Below are 19,420 nucleotides of genomic sequence, written 5' to 3'. Positions count from 1 at the left end.
TGTGAATGGAAATTTCATTAAAAGGAGCATTACTGTTAAATGTTTGTTTTTTTTTTTATATATAAATGTTTTTTTATATATATAAAAATGGGGGTAATGCTCAATGTTTTTTTGTTTTGTTTTTCCATCTGTTCAAATATGTTGGTCTTCCCACCTCACACACCCCAACACCATCCATTTTCTATCCTGTTTAGTGCCACGAGGAGCAGAAGCCTTTCTATGCTGACTTTCAGTGAAAGGTGGAATACACCCGGGATTGGTCACAAGTCACTTGTCTTCTTTCTTACTTCTCTTTATTCGGGGTCGTCATTTTGGATGAGCCTGCTCCAAATGCTCTCCTTCCATTTGTGTAAGACTCTTTTCCTGATATGATTTTTTAGCCTGTTGCCTATTCTTGCATCTAACCCTCACTATTCATTTTGGCACTGGCGCTCAGTTGGGCTGGCTTGGTTTCCCCCAGGCTAAGTTACTGGTCGCCAGTCAATCACATTCCACATTGAGGCAAACAACCATCCACACTTCGATTCACACTTTCACTGTGTAGTAACTGTGAGGTGAGTGACCCACTATCATCAACAGTGTCGATAAAATTTGAAATATTATATAATATTTGACTTTACATTTATTAAATATCTGGCCCCAACCCCACCCCAGAACTCCTCAATTATAACGTATACTTGTCAGCCTGTTTTTTTCATGTGTCCGGTTCAAAGCAAGAAGTGAAACGAGAACAAACACATTTATTACAGTTCCTGTACTGAACACAGACCAAACAAGAAAATATAGTGTAATATTTTTATTGCTCACATTTTCCATCAAAAAGGGTTTGTATTGCATTTGGATCTGTAATGGGCTTTTTGTATTTTGCATCGTTCACATTTTTCCACATTGTGTATGACAGAAGTGAGACATCCACCTTGCGAAAGGAACACAGTGTTTTCTTGACCTTCCTCTTCTGTTTACTTGTTTTAACAAATCATACAGTGCAATGTCGAGGACTCCATCCACCTGTCACATAAAGTCAAGACTGTAACAGGACTTTGGTCATATAACACAGAAGTCTGAATAGTGTAAGATAATAATATCATTATGAATGGAGCAATGAATTTCAAGCCGTTATTACTTGGAACAACTCCCCCCAAACCGGTCCAGCGTCTGTGTGGAATCAAGACACTGGTACAAGGATTGGGAGTAGCCACACCAAGAAATCACAAGACTGCATGCTAGCTCACATCAAGTAAGGGATTGCAAGTTACAAATGCCATATTTTAAGGTCAGATTTGACTCCACATAATCAATTGTCAAACTGGATTGTAAAATTAAAGTGTTTTCAAAGTAAACAGATAAGACTAATCAAAATACCTTTCCAAAAATAAATTACATTGTGTACGTTTATATATATATAAAGTATATATGACAAATAGATGTTAACCACCCGGTAGATAGAATACAGTATAAGTTGGATGGAGTTTCAGAACTGTGGTGTGTTTTATCTTATCCTGTCTACACTAAACATAAGAAACAGAATTCACAGTGAGTATTCAAGTGTATAAAGTTAACAATGGCATTCTTACCTCCTGCAACACATGCAGTATAGCGGAGAAGTATTCTGTGCAGCCTCCTGACTTTCTCCTCTGTCGTCTACCCAAAGCCTTTTCTATCCTCTTGTAAGCCCCCCGCACTGGGTCAAAATCACAGTTGATCAGAGAAGGGACCAATGGCGAGCGAGGCGGCAGGGTGAGGCACTTCCTCTGTGACAGGAAGCTAACAACAAACACCCAGAGAGCATGGAGGGGGGTTGGTGGAGGTAATGAGAGATGGAGATAAAGAGATGCAGATGTTTGATGGCTCTGAATTGAGATCTACAGGCCAGGAAAAGGTCAATACGGACATTTAACACTGACATTGCACAAGTCACATATAGGTATACTGGGACGTCAACACAATAATTAGCTTTTTGATTTTGAGCTTTTTGAATGAATTCTAAATGAAAAGAACAAAATTTGCAGACTTTCAGCTTTAGTTTGAGGTTATGTGCATTCAAATCAGGGACATGTAGGAATTTCAGGAGTTTGTGGAAAGTGTGTGCCTCCCACTTTTGTGTTCCAAAATAAGGGACACATTAAAAATCCTAAATCAAAATATGACTTGCTAATCCTTTGCAGCCAGTTACAGTCTGATGTCTGCAACACAGAGACATCAATGGGCATTGGATTTCAACCCAACTCTGTTAGTCCTCTTGGGGCATTTTCACCTCAGTCTTGTCCTCAGTAAGTGAAATACATGTTCAACCCGATTCAGATCTAATGATTGACTTGCCTATTGCATTAAAATTCCACCTCTTTGGCCTTAACAAAAAACAAAAAACAAAAAAACAAAAAAAACTCAGTTTGCTTTCTCTGTATGCTTCTGGTCATTGTCCATCTGCACTGTGAAGCACCATCAAAATGAATTCTGAAGCATTTGACTGAATGTGAGCGGATGATACTGCCTGATGCACTTCAGAATTCATCCTACAGGGAAACAGTTCCATTGGCCGCCAAACATGCCCACGCCATGGCGCTACCTTCACTGATCAGGTGGTACCGTCCCTCGGTGCAAGAGGGTTCCAGGGCCAAACACTTGAGTTTTAACAACTTGCTTAAAATTCTATTACCGCTTTTATTTAGTCACATTTTACACAAAGTTCCTTAAATGTTTTCAGAGTTTGTTTTCACATTAACTCTTTATTTTTATTTATTTATTTATGTATGTATGTATTTATTTATTTATGTATGTATGTATTTATTTATTTATTTATTTATTTATTTATTTATTTATTTTTACATAAATTTTTGCTTGCCAGGACATATGCCACTGTTAGGTTATAGAACCTCTCATTGCATTTAATCGAAAGGAAATGGACTCTAAAGTCTGGAAATATATTTGTGATGCAAATAAGCAATTTAGTGAAGGGCGTGTTGATGCAGTTAAACACGAAGAGAATGAGCAGCAGGATGGGAAAAGATTGCTGGCAAATGGGCAGGGTGCTGATGGAGTGATACAGAATGTTTGGGAAGCTCAAGGAGTGCAGATAAAGAGGAGTTAAACGCTCTTGATAACTGCAGGGCGGGCTCTCCATGGGGAATTGTTGTTTATGAAGGAGGTTTAGTTGTTCTTTCTTTTGAATCTTTTGTCACATCTTTTTGCACAGTCAGCACACAGTAATTAACTCTGCATTGCGTATACTGTGTCACCATAGCAACACAACTGTTTGGACTAGGTCTAACATTAAATATGAAGATAGCCTCAGCAGGTGTTTGAACTGTATTGTATTTTATGTACACTACTGACAGATTGACATGTCACAATGCTCATCATTGTGCCTCTTGTGTGCTTATTTAGATACCATTGATTCCAGGCTACAAAAGACATACTACTGCCTGCTGCTGCTGCTACTACTACTACTACTACTACTAATAATAATAATAATAATAATAATGATGATAATAATAACGATGATGATGATAATAATAATAATAATAATAATAATAATAATAATAATAATAATAATAATAATAATAATAATAATAATAATAATAATAATAATGGAGCTTGAATTTATACTGTATCACATCTTTTTGTTAATTGTAGATTATTAAAATTTATGCAAAGGGTGTGGGGGATCTGCTTACAGGAAATTCACATATAGGCAGGAAATGCTGCTGTTGAAAGACAGACAAAAAAGTTATGTAAGGCACTTGGGATTGTTTTCTCATCAGCAGACATTCAAGAGTTTCAAACTTTATTTACAGAAATTAAACTGAAAAACTTACCTGGTTTAGTATATTTAAATAATTGTTGAAAATACTAAATGATTCAGAAAAACCTCGATGTGCTGACTTTTGAGGCAAAATCTATGATTCCGGAGCTGCATGATTGAGGCTTTTGTTGCACCAATTACTAGTACCCTAACAAGTCCATAATAACAGAACTATGCATACAGCTATCACTTTCGTGTCAAAAATTAACCCCTTCTGCATATGGTGCAGTGGACTTGACATATTTGCATGTTAAACCAATAACAACGCATAATTTGGATGATGCCAACATTTCTGGCCCATGATTGGATCCTAGCTAACCAATCACAATCGGAAGTTGATTTGCATGATGTTCATATTAAAAAGCTAGCGTGAAACTACGACACAACTGCTTTGGACCCACAAAAAGTATAATAATAATAATAATAATAATAATAATAATAACAACAACATTAATAATAATAATAATAATAATAATAATAATAATAATAATAATAATAATAATAATAATAATAAACCGGTAATTGATCATATTATTAGTCCCCTTGTTATTAAAGCTTGTAACGAAATAACTGGTATGAGTGTGAAAGGAGCCCTTATGTGTACAATCAGGAACAAAATAGTCAGCCCAGTGGGCCCCAGATGGGAAATAACTAGGTTGCCCATGTGGGTTTTAGCTAGGGCCCATATGAAAACAAGAAGTAGGTGAGTAAGTAAGTAACTAAATAAATAAATATCCACCCATCCATTTTCTTGACCGCTTACTCTTCACAAGGGTCGCGGGGGGTGCTGGTGCCTATCCCAGCCGGCTTCGGGTAGTAGGCAGGGTACACCCTGAACTGGTTGCCAGCCAATTGCAGTAATTAAATAAATAAATAAATAAATAAACAAACATCAAATTCATAACACAAAATACAGCACACACAACAAAGCACCAAAACAATACTAAGTCTTGTGGTGCGCCAAAAGCCGAAGAATACAGATGGGTTTTCAGACGGGTTTTAAAAGTAGATAGAGAGGGAGATTGCCTAATATTTTGTGGAAGGTCATTTCAAAGGGAGGGACTGGCAACTGCAAAGGCTCGATTATATTAAGTCTAATTAATTATTAGTTTATTAAACTTAATATATTTTCACTTCGACTAGCTAACCAACAAGACTTTTTACGTTTGTTTTAAAATAAAATGTGATACAATAATAGCACATATTTTGACGTTAACAATAAAGTAAAGCTCATGAAAATCGAATGCGAAATGACTCAGTTACGATTTATTTTTAGTATGCGTGCTTTGGCGTTGGTGAGAACGTTGCCACCATCAAGATGGCGGCCACGTAGGCACGTTGTTTAGTCGGGATGCTGCTTATCTTAATCGTCTCTATATTTGTGTGTGTGTGTGTGTGGGGGGGGGGGGGGGGGGGGGAACGGGAAAATTGAAGAATGAGAGCAGCAGCATAAAATGTTCCTAATAAAATTTGTTTGTAGGCCTACAGTATTCATTTTGTATTTTTTTAATGCATTTTTTTTAATCACACAAGCCTGCGATTGGCTGGCAACCAGTCCAGGGAGTCCCCCGCCTAGTAGTGCCCAGCTGAGATAGGCACGAGCACCTCCCGTGACCCTTGTGAGGAATAGGTCGCTTGCACATGTCGTCACTTCCGCCTCGGATTTCTCGTAGTCGCCATGCTGGGTGGCCTCCATTTACGTAGCGATTCGGTCTAACACGTATCTATCACGTTTGTTTTCTGCGTTTAAAATTGTACATTGTTGCTGCGTCGTTGGCTGTTCGAACAAAGCCAAGGGGGAAAATGGTCGGTCTTTTTTCCGAATTCCGAAAATAATTAGGAACCAGGGCCTGGAGACAGAGGAGTGCGGACTCCGGAGGGAAGTCGTTACTTTGGGCTCGTGTGTGCAGCGATCACTTTGTGAGCGGTAAGCTTGTTTACCTTTATTTAATGCATGAGGATTAATAACGTTTCGACCGCCCATATATGGGCAAGTTGCTTATGTTTTGGATTCATGAGCAAGCAAGTTCGGTAGTACAAGCTGGCTAGCGGACGTTAGCCGAAAGCTAACATCGAACATTTTCACCCAAGTAGTGCCAGTGCAAAGTGTTTACTGCTGAAATTGGATTGATTAGTCTTGGGCTCTTAATGCCGATAACATGTTTTTTGGTGGCAAAATGTAAACTTGGAAAAAAAGAGACAGAAGGGGCTGATGCAAGAAAACAGACCCCCGGTAACCTACACATCATGCTAAAGAACTTATTCACGGCCACCCTACTGCGGCAAAAATAACCAGTCTTTCCATATTTTATTTGTTTATATATTTGTTTATGTTAACAGGTCGCCCTGCGCCCGTTTTTCTGTCCAATCATCCCGACTGGGCTCCAACATTAAAGTTGGGTCCCAAGTGACAACATCTATGTCTCAGCCCAGTCGGTGCCAAGATATGAACGTGCACAGGAGAGACAAGCAAAGAAAAGACGACTCGAAGTGGCAGATATTGTTGCAGTTATGCAGCCAGATGGCTCCAGTAACCTGTACCCTCAAGTACTGCTGACATCATTGACTCTGGTATGCCACTCAGAATTCATTACATGATATATTGTATGCATGAGTGAATGTATGTGTTTGTTTGTGTGTGTACACGCACCTTATAGTTTAGAGACATTTGGAAGTGTTTATAGAAATAAGTATTTGCCTGTAGCAATGTTCATACATTAAAAAATGCAACAAAATGTGTACATTTCTTTTACACTGACAAAAAAACTATACTACTGTACTATATTAAACCTATTACTGGTACCGTATTTTTTGTGATTTTTTCTTTAGGGATCTCATGCCACACCGACTTGATTGCCAATGACATGATGGAAACGAAGGCGAGCATCAAAGCATTGGAGGAGGACAACATGCGACTGTTTGTTTGGCGCTAATAAAGGCAGCGTTTATACAAATTCTATTGTTGGGTTTGTTTACAAAGCTATACATAATACAAATGACAGGATTTGACTCAATGTGCAATATGGTCCCTCTTAAAGTAATGGCATAAATCTCTATTATTTCTAAAAGCACAAAAAATGAAGTGAATAATGATTAGATGTAGTAATTTCAGGGTTAAAAATTGAACTGTTAATTAATGTAGTTTATTTTAGCACAGGTGCCTACCATCCTGATGACGGTATGATGTAATGTTGATGGGGTACGCAATGACTTTCATTATGCTATGTACAGAGGAAAAAGTTGCTCTCTTTTAAATTTGTTTAATGTAAGACAAGTACCAGTACTGTGTTACAGTTTTCCCAATAATCCTTGTTTCACACTTGTCACAAAACCACTGTCCTTTTGGCAGTCTAGATTGGCACACTTCAAGTGATATCATTTGATTTTACAATCTGCTGCAGCACAAAAAACTACTTTATTCCGCATCTTTGAAGTACATGAGCAAGTGGTAGGTGACAGCGGCTGAGCAGGAACACTGGAAGTCCACTGCTGATCTAGTAAATGCTCTCCCGAGCAGTTCAGGTAAGGAGGGGATTTTGGGGAAAAAAAACTCTGGCTTTTCCAACTGGCCAAAACGAGCGATCTGGGTGGACTCGCTCAATCACACTTTGTCCACACCACAAAGTCGCAGAAGTCCGTCCAGTTAAACTCATCTGTGCCTGAATCTGAAAATATTACAAACATTGTAATGAAAATATGAAACATAGAATTAAATAAGAAACTACAAAAAGTAAAGCCATACATACCTGGTAATACTATTGGTGTTGTCGTGACAAGTGATGGGAATTGTTGCCATCTGGCACCAGACAGAAATTGGGTGTTGTGACAGCCTCCTTAACCGTGAGATCATAAGAAAAGCTGTCAGTATGCTCAGTAGTTACCATGAACACGTTTTATTGTACTGGAAACTGAAACTAAAAATACGTCCTCTGAGAGTGGTTAACCTTAACCATTTAGAATAAGTTGATTAAGTAACATGTAACTAGTGAAAGGGTAGCATTAAATTTAATTAAGCCACGGGGAGGCTGTGCATAGTTACTTTTTATTCTTATACGCTCTGCCATACTTGCCTGTTATAAAATGATTAGAAAAACCACATCAGGTAAACCTAGCTGTGCATGTAAACACAATGATAACAGGAAGCCTGAGAACAAATCAACATTTTTGTGTGCAGAATTACCAACACCATGTGGTTTACTTACGTGCAACAGCAACAGTTTCTTCTGATGCGATGTTAAAGTTTACACTCTGTATCCACCCGCTTACAAAATAATTGTAAGCCTCCAGGGATTTGTTGGCGTGTTATGGAGCATGTTGTCAACACGAGGTAGGGAAAGATGTCCAGAGATGTCACATTTGGCCAGCAAGCTTTCTCCGTCAAAAAAAAAATCACCCTTGGTCAGGACGTAATTAGAATCAATCCCGCCACACAGAGACACCTTCTGCCTGTATCGTTGTTTTTGATCTTCCGGTAAATCGTGAAAATACTGCGAAAATTACATCAGGTTGATAAGCTCTACCGTGTAACTCGCGAGTGTACCTTGTGAACCGGCGGACACCCAATATGGCGCCCGAAGGAAAAACTCCCATGATGCATTACGATGTGCAAGCGACCTATAAGCGGTCAAGAAAATGGATGGATGGACTCACACAAGCTTACATCATGTAAGCCACCCATGGTCTCCCAGGCGGAGAAGTGAAGAGAAGAAGCCAACCCGCACACCGAAGGCAAGTGACGGTTCCACTCACACAGCGAGAGAGCGAGAGAGAGAGAGAGAGAGAGAGAGCGAGAGAGCGAGAGAGAGAGAGAGAGAGAGAGAGAGAGAGAGAGAGAGAGAGAGAGAGAGAGAGAGGGGGGGGGGGAATACAGCGGAAGTTAATTTGCTGACGTTTCTATGAGACGTTGTACTTGTGCGACAGTAATGACGTATTTAGCGGCGCGCCCAGTAGTATCATACACTTTTTGTCTGAACGATAGAGTCTACTATATAAAAATCCTCATGTTGTGATTAGGGAATAGGAAATAAATTGAGTAATTCAGAACACTCATCTCCTATTTAGTATCACGTACCGACATAGATTTCCGTGTTATCGACGAGCTGCGAGCTAGATTAGCATTGCAAATATAGCATTTTCCCCCCTTCAAACTAATTAAAGACTATAATGACTCGCCACGGGAAGAACTGCACAGCAGGAGCCGTCTACACTTACCACGAAAAAAAGAAAGATACAGGTGAGAAATGCGTCGTTAATAATTTAGCCAAACTTTAAGATGCAATCTGTATAGAGCTAAACATTCGTTGTACCCCTCGCACTCGGTGCTCCATTTGTTGTCGTAAGTGTGTGTTTTGGTTTGGAAATTACAACCATGTTTGGCAAAACAAATAGTCGTCAGGATCTTCTGCGTTTTGTTTTAAGTTGAGAAACCATGTGCACGCGAGTGGAAAACAATGCTCATGGTTGCTTATGGTGCATACATTTATAGCCTAAATCTAAAAGTAATTCATCATTCAATGCTTTTATATATGTTTTTGTACTTGAAAATTACATGTGCTGAGCCTGTAAAGTTAAATAATAAATACTAAACGGCAACGCAGACAAATGTTTTGCTTGGCAAAGAAAAAAATAGTGAAACGTTTTGCCTGTATCTTTATTATAGGCGTGAAAAGACCAAAAAATAAGCAAATGTATTCACAATATGTATTTTTTTTAAATTAATTAATTGACCCATTAATTAGTACATATAAACAGTGTTTCTGAAAGGAAACAATGTTTCCTAAGACATCTCTTGGGGTGTGCTCATTTATGTTGAGGACTATACGTATACACTAGTAATAGATTATGATATATGTATTGGTAGCACATACAATCTAATTGAAAGAAACGGTGTGAGCTTGTTTGTATGTTTTCATCCTGCTCAGCGGCATCCGGTTACGGCACACAGAGCATCCGCCTGGGTAAAGATGCCATCAAAGACTTTGACTGCTGCTGTTTGTCCCTGCAACCCTGCCAGACTCCTGTGGTCACGTGTGTTTCTGCTTGCAAATATATTCAGTCCCTTTACTGATACATGAGATACATCGCATTTCTCTTGTCGTTTACAGCCCAGATGGATTCTTGTATGAAAAACAAGCTATTCTTGAATACATTTTGCATCAGAAGACAGAAATTGCCAGGAAGATGAAGGTAAGTGGTTATTGAAGTTTGTTGTTGTAGGATGGATGGATAGTTTTTACTATTTTTTTCCCTGTCAAAATGTAACTGATGAAACAAAACGTTTTGTATTAAAGTTTCCCAACTTTTCTTGTAGGCATATGAGAAGCAAAAACAAGCTCAGAAGAATGACAGTCAGCTTGAGTCCAAGTCAGAAGAAAGGGAGAAAGTGGAGAAGTTTAAAAGCAGAGAGAACAGCATCGTATCCAAACCCATCAATCCTTTCATTTCTGGTATGCGTGTCAAGATCCAGCAGTGACACTCTATTTCCTTTGTGACTCGCTTATTTGGGGAATGTATGACTTTGTTCCCTGAAGGGCAAAGCAAAGTAGGCGAGAAAGTCCGGACGGACAGCAGCTCGTCAGCATCGTCCTCCACGGGTTCAGTTGCCTCCTCCAGCCAGAATTTGCCCAGCTTTTGGGTTCCTTCTCTGACACCCGAAGCGAAGCCCACCCTTCTCAAGAAACCGGTCAGTGGCTGCTAGGGATAAAAGTTTGCTACTCCAGTGTTGTCTGGAACATCAATTTTTTTTCTCCATTAAATTATTAGGAAGCACTCTCGTCTTTAGCGTTTTTCTGCCTTAACAGTCCATGTTCATAGAACAGTTGCACGTTTTCCTGCAACCAGCATTATTGCGCCCTCTGGTGGTTGCTGCCAACTGGTGAAACAGTCCACAAGTTCCACACTTCCAGCGCCTTCACACTCACATTCGTTGGACTAGTTAGCGTGTCTGCGCGGTAGCTCACCAGTGGATATGAATGTTTTATTGATTACATTTCACTCATTCATTCATTGGAGTGCAGCACTTGGAAATCAAACATTTCAACCTCTGCAAATTATTGTTGCATATTTTTCACTAGAGATGTTCAATACTACTTTCTTTCAAGATCGATACCAGTATGAGTACTCAACTTTTGAATACCGATACCAAGAACAGATCACATGAGCATTTTTGATACATAAAATGTTCACATTAAAAAAAAAGAATGACAGAAGAAACACATACATGAAGTTAATGCCAATTTTTGTGTCTAATTTTTAATTTCTGATCATAAAACTGCCTCAAGAGGGCAGCCAATTACAGTATCGGACACCTTTACGGGTACTGATACCTTAAAATAAGGCTGAGTGTTGGCCTGATACTGATACCAGGTATCAGTACTCACCAGTCCCTAGTTTTGACTTTAAACAATTCTTCAATATGTTTAATCTTTATATATACAGTAGGTGTAATATAATGTATTTCATTATCATAGTTATTTTAAACCTTAATATTATTACCATTAGCTTTCTTTTGTGATTGGCAGAGAAAAAAACAAAACAAAACATGATTTTCCAGCCTTTTATAGTAAAACATACGAGGTCATTTTGATTGAGGTTTATGCAATTAAAATATTTATTTTATATTTCTAATGCCCAGTGAGATGCCTTCAATGCTACTTAACAGCCACTTTATTACGTGCCTGCTTGTTTAGTGAACTTGCAAGCACTTGAACCTGTTTGCCCTTCAGATTTGATGTCATGATGACTTTTGTTTATTTTGTGTATTTGCATGTGCATGAGGACAAGTTGACCTCTAAATCCAAAGATCATGTGTGGGTCTCAAAATGCAACCGCGAGCATAGAAATCATGTGCCGTTTTCTTGAACAGTTTCCTCTCATTCCTTCGTCTTGTCAGAGCAAGACTGTGTTGTGTCCGATGTCAGGACGACCGATAAAGATGAACGAGCTGATCACAGTGCGCTTCACCCCGGTTGACCCGAGTCTGGACCGGGTGGCCCTCATCAATCGCCAGGTCAGTCGAACATGAAAACTTTTCAACATTTTGTGAAGTTGTGAGCGTCACACAGAATGAAAACACTAGCAACAAGCATGGAGAAGATGTAACCATTGAACTAGCCGTGTGGTAAATAGAGTTCGAGCTTCTGATGTCATTCAGCAGGCCGCACCCTTTAAAGGCACACGCCAACCAGTGTTCCTTCTAAGCTGTAAGCGTGCACAATCGCGCCGTGCTCTCAGCACACAGAAAATGTCTGCGGCACATAAAAAATAAAAAAAATCCTAACCTGAGCTGTATTTACTGTTTGTATTTTTTTATATGATCTCTCTATAAATAAATTTAAAACTTTATTTAGCATGTGGTTAAGAATAGTGAAGTGGAGTGGAATGGGAAAGAAAACTGTGACAAAAAAAAAAAAAAAAAAAAAGCTTTAAATGCATGGGCTTTGCTTTAATTTCATTGTTCATGGTTCTGACAGCTTGATGCGGACAAATCTTTCAGTAGCACTCACAGATATAGATTATAAGGGAAAATGTATAAATGCATTCTTACCAACGAAATGTGCATGTAGCGTTTCTTGCAGACTTATTGGTACGCATGGCGGCATTTTCACCGTAGAGACTGTAAATAACATGAAACCGCTGCCGGGAAAATCAATATTTTCAAGTTCGGTGGGCTTAGTGGGTGGCAACGTAAGATGGCCGGCGGCAGCTTCACTTCTCGCTATGGTGAATAAGTGCCATTGTGAGTCCATTCATATATAATTCCGTGAATGTTTCTTACCGTAGCCCAGTTGGCTTAATTATACTTAATGAAACCAGTTTATTTTCTTTGAATTCTCTTTTATAATGTTTAGTGTTTTCAATTGTGATTAGCCGTCAGCCTGTCACTGAAAATGAGACCATATTTGAAGTTATTGCCAACAGAGCCTTGGGCACCGCAGCTGCCCCACTCCGTGTGTGCGTGTTGTCACTGTTCACGCGTGACTACATGCAGCCTTCCTATTAGGAACATAATAATCATTGTGTGTCTAATTTGCAGCTCTATGTTGTTGCAGTTGTTACATTTTCCTGATGTATTGTATCAACAGGACCGGTACGTCTGTGCGGTGACCAAAGACGTCCTGGGCAACAGCGTCCCCTGTGCTGTCCTGCGACCTTCGTGAGTCGCCGAGCCAGCCAGTCTTTACGTGCTCGCCCGCAATGTTCTGAGGGAAAGACTTACAAATATGGCCGCGATGTATTCAGGGGCTGCGTGGTGACACAAGAGTGTGTGGAGAGACTCATCAAGATGGACATGATCGATCCTGTGAGTGGAGACAAGCTGTCTGACAATGACATCATACCACTGCAGAGGGTATGTCAACACTCAAATGAGAATCATATCTGCTGTTAAAACTGATTTTTTTCTTCGCCCTTGTACTCATGTAGTATGTGTTCCCCCAATTTGATGGTATCCATGCACAAAAATTGAAGTATTTGTATGATTATCGTACTACGGATCCTTATGTCAAGGTGTTTCTTATACTTCACAGGGAGGGACGGGCTTCGCAGGTGCCGGCATCGAGCTTAAGGCCAAAGAAGCTCGTCCAGTGATGCAAGTGTGAAAGATGATCTGCTAATGAGTATTATGGTCTCATAAAATGTGTTTTTGAAAATTGAGGGAAGCAAAAAAAAAAAAAAAAAGTTTCTATGATGTAATATGTAATAGTCATCTTGAAGAGACTTTGCACGAATGTTTTAAGAGATTTTTTTTTTTTGGTCAATTGAATAAATATGCTCTACCAAATGTTTTGATGAATGTATTTGAGAAAGATTTCTAAAACACACAAAAATTGTTTGCGGTATCGGTATTCACAGCTCGTCGTGGTCGTCGACCTTCATGCCTCCATAGTCTGTGATGGTGCTGATCTTGATGAAGTCGAATTTGTCTAGCATCTCAGAGAGTGTCACAAGTCCATCCTGACATGCACAGAAGATGGGAACACAAAAGCAACGATAAAAGGAACGAAGTAGTTCAATAATGCGGATCCACCTAGAAAGGAAATCATTGAAAGTGAAGTGTCTTGTTCATTTTTCTTATGTATGTTGTGGCTGCAGCATGATGAGCAGTGATGAGAAAATGAAGTTTCATTAGGTGATTTAAATTTCCACTGCACCTTTAAACCAACAGCACCATCTCAAGGAGTAAAAGCATAACACAAGTGGTTCATGATGCATCATTTAGTAATTAATGAGTGCTCAGTGCAAGATTCAAAACAAAACATGTAGAAAATTTCATTTATTTGTCCAATCAACAGTCATTACTAGTTTTATTTGATCACAAAGTTCTTTTAGTTGACTTTAGCCGCCAATCTTAACATGCCTTTGACCTATACACTCAACAGCAACTTGAGACCAAGTCAATTCAAAACAACAGCCAACATCTTTGGTTTCATCAATTTCCATATATGGGGTGGACAGTAAGTAGGGTACTGATAGTATTTGAAGTACAGCAACTCGTAAACAATAAGTGGTGAGGGGAGTGTACTATGTAGCCATGACGGTCTGATGTGATTCAGAAATGTGACCACTTTCTAAGCTCAAACTCAAAACTTTCTTTATATCAGTGCATGTTGGACGATATCCACAGATTTTGGACCACTTGGCTAATTGAAATATTTTTTGGAAAACTACAGTAATGCTATGTGGGTATGCAAAATCACCTGTAACCACATACACAGTATGTGACAGTATGTGGAATAGTTTTCTGCGAGCATGATACTTGTCGTGTAACCCGGCGACAGGTGGTGGTCGTCACAAAAACACCCCAAACCTCGTGAAATAACATGAACCCGGCTGGATGAGCTCCGTTTGAAACGCGACAGCTCATCAAAGTTCGTCGTGACTCTTTGTCAAATCTTCTCCGTAATTGGTGGCCTGGCTGCCCACAAACATGTTCCAGTTGGCCAGAATTTCCTGCTTGGTGATTTTCTCGTCCTGACGATTGATCGCCACAATTGGTGTGATTGACACAGAAGGAGATGCATGAAGTCATGAAAAGGAAGGGAGATTAAGACAGAGAGAAGAAAGATAATTAGCCAGTGTTAATTAAAACTTGATTACGTCACAATTATTGATTATGTCAGTGTTGATGAATATGCCTATACATGTATCATTTTTACCTTCTTTTTTCATATATCAGCCATCCAAAATCCAGGGTATACGCAGGTATACAGAGTAGGGGTGTGAATTGCCTAGTACCTGACGATTCGATTCGTATCACGATTCACAGGTCACGATTCGATTCGATACCGATTAATCCCGATACGAATGGTCACGATTCGATACCGATTAATCCCGATACGAATTTATAAGTCGATTGCTGCGATTTTTTTCCATTCAAATTTAGAAAATACTATCAGTAAATTTGTACATGTACACTGTAAGATTTGTATGAATATATTTATCTCAAACTTGAGGCTTATAACCGTGAGCCACTGTACACAAAGTTTGCAATCTGTTTCACATTTGAACAGCATTAAAATAAAAATATTAAGGCTTAATGTGCCGTTCATATAACATTCTTCCATGCTCAAGGTGTGAATCCTAAAAAAAAAAAAAAAAAAAAAAATCGATTCTGCCGATTATTGAATCGATTCGAGAATCGCGCGATGTAGTATCGCGATATATCGCCGAATCGATTTTTTTTTAACACCCCTAATACAGAGTATACCCGCTCCTTTTTCAGTCAGTATTGAGTATACCCACTTCTAAAGGCAAACGCACGAGCGGCACTCCACCGTACCGCCTCCACCGTCGCCTGACACAAAGTTATAACAAGGCCTTAAATCCCCCCCTGATCATCCATGGTCTACCCTCCTCTGCGTCTAATTGGCTGGTATCCCCTGAACCGCAATGGTGACCCAGAAATCTAGCTCCGGTGAACTGGGTCTGGGTTCGATTCCCGGGGTGAATGCTGCCGGTTACACACTAACTACATGCTCTTGTTGAGTTTTAGGCTGGTGCTTGATTTTTAGGTGCCGGTAAATTAAAAACACAAAGAATGGGGACAAATTGTTAAAGATTCAACACAGAACAATACTGAAGTCTAATCAGACTTTTTTATTTTTTTATTTTTTTATTTTTTGTTCATTGTTCACTAAACATTGTAATTTGTTTTATAGCATATACTTTATGTTTGCCTCATGATAAATATATTTGACATTATTTCAGGCTGCTTGTGTTACTAGACAGTTCTTAACAGGTCATTTATTATTGTGCGCAAGTACAAATGCCAGAATTTTAATTCCTCCATGTTACCATTTCGAAAAGAGGATGTGTTTCTGGACTAACTTTGACCAAAAAAAAAATGTGAAAATTGAGAGCATACCCATTTCTCCAGGGACCACTACTACACCACTGTATGTCAGCCTTGCTTTTTAAGGATAGTATTTTTCTAGCACCATTATGTGCATGTGGCAATGTTACCTTGTTGGTGTCTGTCTCGTGGATCAAGTGTTTGGCTTCATTGTCGGCATGGTCGACTTCTCCAGGCAAAATCCACTGAGCCACCTCACTGAAATCCATGTAACCATCCTGCGTGACACGCGAGTTGTCTTACTATGATGCACTTTCAAAACTACTTCTTTGCTTTTACAAAAGATACGTTCTGGATTGTGTTGGGAGCGTCAGCAAATCTCTTCAACTTAATTCAAATGGCAAAGCAGATGCAGCTCTTGTGACAGATTGAGTCCCTGACCTTATTGGCATCCCTGAAATCAGTGAAATGTTTCTTCTCGGTCTGGACCCATTCAGGCTCACTCTCTCCCTCCTCTGGTGAGTACATGTCACCTATGGGCAGTCACACACACAAACACATTACCGCCAGCCTCCAAGTTGAAAGTAGGAGAAAGAAAAGAAAGAACAGGTGACTTACCGATGTATTCGGCTAAGCTGATCTTGCCGTCGCCATTTTTATCAATGTCCTCAATCGTTTCCTAAAAAAAGATTGGAAGAAAGTGGTTTGATGATGTTCCTGACTGGAAACTTTCCACTCGCTATTGTTCTGACCAGACCTCTTGAAAATCACTCTCCTGTCTCTTCACCACTGTTTATTGTGTCATTATAACACCACCCAACTCGACACTACAGCAAACGTCAAATTTCCCATGGCAAGTTACAGTATAAGTTATGTGTGTACCTGTACAACCAAGTCTTTCATGTAATCAAACTCCTCCGGATGGAGGAAGGCAGTGAACTCCTCGCGCGTGGCGATCCCGTCGCCATCACGATCGGCGGTCTTGAAGCGTCTTTCGTCCCGGGTGAGCATGGACTTGTAGGTGGCCTTGTCCTCCACGTCGTCAAACTCCTCATCTGAGAGGACGGACAAGACAGACGTCAGACAGATATTCAGAAAGATATCGTCGAATAGATGAGTGACTTACCAAGATAGAATCCGTAGGTGGTGTTCTTGTACTCCCCCCAGGCTATTTTGTCATCTTGGTCCTTGTCGTAATCCCGCCAGTGTTTGTTGACGTTGTCCTCGATGTAGCGCCTCTGTCGGTGTTTGATCCAATAATGCAGCTCTGCGTGGTTGATGAAGCCGTCCTTGTCTGTGTCAATGCGGCCCACAATCTTCCTGGAAGGAGGAACAGGAAGACGGGGTCAACTTACTTACTGTATTTCTTCTTCTTATCTTGGCGCCAAGAAACTACACTAAAGTGAGTTGAGGAGTTTCTTCTAGACAAAAGCAGTGCTTTGCCACCCTCGTGTTCCAGCTATAGACAATTTCAATATTTTTAGCGGCATTGTCTATTAGCAATAGCAAAAGAACACTTCAAAGTTTTGCGCCAGAATTTGGAGCAACTCTGAGGATCAGCGATATACAAAATAGATGGATGCTTTGGCACCATCTTGTGGCATATTGGTGCCAAATAACCACATGTGAACGGGGAAGCTTCATTTTCACAGGCCATAGCCATGTTGATTAGAAGTGTTTTATTTTACAGTGGATTTGTGAATAGCAGAGTAACACTGTTATTCTTACTGTTGCCATTCTACCAAACTACTAGTTGCTTCAGAAACAAGGAACATGACCCAAAACAAGAGGTCCAAATGCATATTGTGACACTACATGTGGCAGTTGCTGTTATTCAGCTGACAATACATAAGCAGAACCTACGCCAGTCTGTCTTTACTCTCCTCGGGCGTCAGCTGGTCAAAGGTCTTGGCCTCCTCTTTGCCCAGGAAGGCCTCGTGGTCGTACTGAAAGCCCTGAGCGTCATTGTGGACGTGGTCGCTCAGGTCGGCGTGGTGATGGACGCGTTTCTCCTGAGCGGGGACGGCGAAGGTGGCAGCAGCCAGGAGGTAGAGGGATGCGAGCGACTGCAGCAGCATTGTGATTACCTGTCAGTAGCTGAGGATTGGAATAGTGATATTACATGGCATGTTCATAGCAAAGTAGCACTTGTAAAGAATTGTATGGCAGGAGAATGTAACTTTACAGTTATTGTTTGGAACTCTTCATATTGTAGTGCATATGTTGAGTGTATATTTCCATTTGCTACCACAATTTTTAATACAGGTATACTGTATTCTATCCTAAAACAACATAAAAGGATGGGCAATTTGCAGCTCACATTAAATGAGTTGTTTTGAGTGGTGGGAGCCTTGGATTGGCTGGCAACCAGTGTACCCCGCCTACTGCACGAAACTGGCTGGGATAGGCTCCAGCACCCCTGCGACCATTGTGAGTGGTTAAGAAGATGGATGGATGGATGGACACACCCAATTCAATAGTGTCAAAGTGAGGAAAGACATTAACTGAAGGACAAAGTCATCTCACTTTATCAGGATGTTAGTTTTGCTTTCATTGATACGTTTAGTCAACTACATCAAATCAAACACTACTTGAACAAGTCTGATATATGGTCGCCCTACAGTTTGGCAAGAGTCACTCTCTCTCTTTTTTTTTTTTTCATGCTCGGTGCAGTAGAATTGATAAATATTGGCGTACCAGACCAGACCTTGAAGCTCAACCATTAACTTTATTATGCGCAATCCTATGTGTGTGACAAAAATGTGTTATTTTACCGTAAACTAAGATAAACATTGGCTGTCACATGAATTGCACACTCTGGTTTCTTTAAAAAAAAAAAAAAAAAAAAAAAAAAAAAAAAAAAAAAGAGAAGAAAAAAAAATAAAAAGAAAGAAAAAAGACAGTAAGAACATGAGAAACAATGGTTCGAATAGCGTTGCCTCCCTTCACAGTGCCGTCTAACTTATGACTCCCATCACTACGAACTTCCATTACTTCAGAGCGTTGCAAAAAACATAGCACGCAACCTTAGAAATTAAAAACATGTCAGCGATACGTTTTGTCATCTTATTAAACTCAAAGACCAATTTCCAAAACAACTTACCACTTTCTTGCAAGTCTAGCCCCACACCTCGGTAAAGTTTATTGCCAAGGAGAAAACTCTGTCCGCGTTGGCACTCTGTCACTTTAAATAACACAGTCTAGGAGGCGGTCTTTGTTGTTTAAGTAACCAATGAAGACAGACCAAAGGAAGATTTTTAACCAATCACACTAATGACATTCATTCTAACCATTCTTATTGGCTGTTAACCGCCACGTAGCCACGC

General features: G+C 39.8%; 2 protein-coding genes and 3 long non-coding RNA genes across 7 annotated transcripts; 2 read left to right on the top strand and 3 right to left on the bottom strand.

Moving 5' to 3' along the window:
• Positions 1-781: 781 nt before the first annotated feature.
• On the bottom strand, positions 782-8,623 carry LOC144027052 (uncharacterized). 2 transcript variants are annotated; one of them, XR_013285360.1, is made up of 3 exons: positions 8,463-8,623; positions 1,575-1,764; positions 782-1,008 (listed from the first exon to the last, which is right to left on the bottom strand). It is a non-coding gene; the product is annotated as an uncharacterized LOC144027052 (long non-coding RNA). The 2 variants fall into 2 exon arrangements; XR_013285363.1 differs by having other exon boundaries at positions 8,453-8,614.
• LOC144027043 (uncharacterized) lies at positions 5,431-6,756 on the top strand. Its single transcript, XR_013285359.1, has 3 exons — positions 5,431-5,729; positions 6,143-6,373; positions 6,632-6,756. It is a non-coding gene; the product is annotated as an uncharacterized LOC144027043 (long non-coding RNA).
• LOC144027062 (uncharacterized) lies at positions 7,108-8,441 on the bottom strand. The gene is made up of 3 exons (XR_013285365.1): positions 8,005-8,441; positions 7,549-7,635; positions 7,108-7,467 (listed from the first exon to the last, which is right to left on the bottom strand). It is a non-coding gene; the product is annotated as an uncharacterized LOC144027062 (long non-coding RNA).
• An 87-nt stretch (positions 8,624-8,710) lies between the features above and the next one.
• On the top strand, positions 8,711-13,583 carry nosip (nitric oxide synthase interacting protein). Its single transcript, XM_077534319.1, has 9 exons — positions 8,711-9,035; positions 9,724-9,829; positions 9,907-9,988; positions 10,113-10,248; positions 10,333-10,484; positions 11,694-11,810; positions 12,886-12,956; positions 13,043-13,151; positions 13,330-13,583. The coding sequence occupies exons 1-9, from the start codon at positions 8,966-8,968 to the stop codon at positions 13,399-13,401; spliced, it is 915 nt and encodes a 304-aa protein (XP_077390445.1). The 5' UTR covers positions 8,711-8,965; the 3' UTR covers positions 13,402-13,583.
• rcn3 (reticulocalbin 3, EF-hand calcium binding domain) lies at positions 13,584-19,363 on the bottom strand. Of its 2 annotated transcripts, none has more exons than XM_077534297.1 (8): positions 19,198-19,363; positions 17,958-18,191; positions 17,221-17,414; positions 16,977-17,149; positions 16,713-16,773; positions 16,536-16,627; positions 16,265-16,372; positions 13,584-13,756 (listed from the first exon to the last, which is right to left on the bottom strand). In XM_077534297.1, the coding sequence occupies exons 2-8, from the start codon at positions 18,170-18,172 to the stop codon at positions 13,649-13,651; spliced, it is 951 nt and encodes a 316-aa protein (XP_077390423.1). In that variant the 5' UTR covers positions 18,173-18,191; positions 19,198-19,363; the 3' UTR covers positions 13,584-13,648. The 2 variants fall into 2 exon arrangements, with proteins under 2 accessions (XP_077390423.1, XP_077390432.1); XM_077534306.1 differs by lacking the exon at positions 13,584-13,756 and adding an exon at positions 14,063-14,773.
• Between the last annotated feature and the right edge of the window lie 57 nt (positions 19,364-19,420).

Source organism: Festucalex cinctus, chromosome 1 (assembly GCF_051991245.1).
Source record: "Festucalex cinctus isolate MCC-2025b chromosome 1, RoL_Fcin_1.0, whole genome shotgun sequence".
Lineage (NCBI taxonomy): Eukaryota > Metazoa > Chordata > Actinopteri > Syngnathiformes > Syngnathidae > Festucalex > Festucalex cinctus.
This window is presented reverse-complemented; position numbering and strand designations above follow the sequence as displayed.

Coding starts and splice junctions, on each gene's coding strand:
- nosip (XM_077534319.1), top strand. CDS start 8,966: ATGACTCGCCACGGGAAGAACTGCACAGCAGGAGCCGTCTACACTTAC. Junction 9,036..9,723: donor CGAAAAAAAGAAAGATACAG/GTGAGAAATGCG, acceptor CATCCTGCTCAG/CGGCATCCGGTTACGGCACA. Junction 10,485..11,693: donor CCACCCTTCTCAAGAAACCG/GTCAGTGGCTGC, acceptor TCGTCTTGTCAG/AGCAAGACTGTGTTGTGTCC.
- rcn3 (XM_077534297.1), bottom strand. CDS start 18,172: ATGCTGCTGCAGTCGCTCGCATCCCTCTACCTCCTGGCTGCTGCCACC. Junction 17,415..17,957: donor GAGAGTAAAGACAGACTGGC/GTAGGTTCTGCT, acceptor TCCTCCTTCCAG/GAAGATTGTGGGCCGCATTG. Junction 16,373..16,535: donor ATTTCAGGGATGCCAATAAG/GTCAGGGACTCA, acceptor CGTGTCACGCAG/GATGGTTACATGGATTTCAG.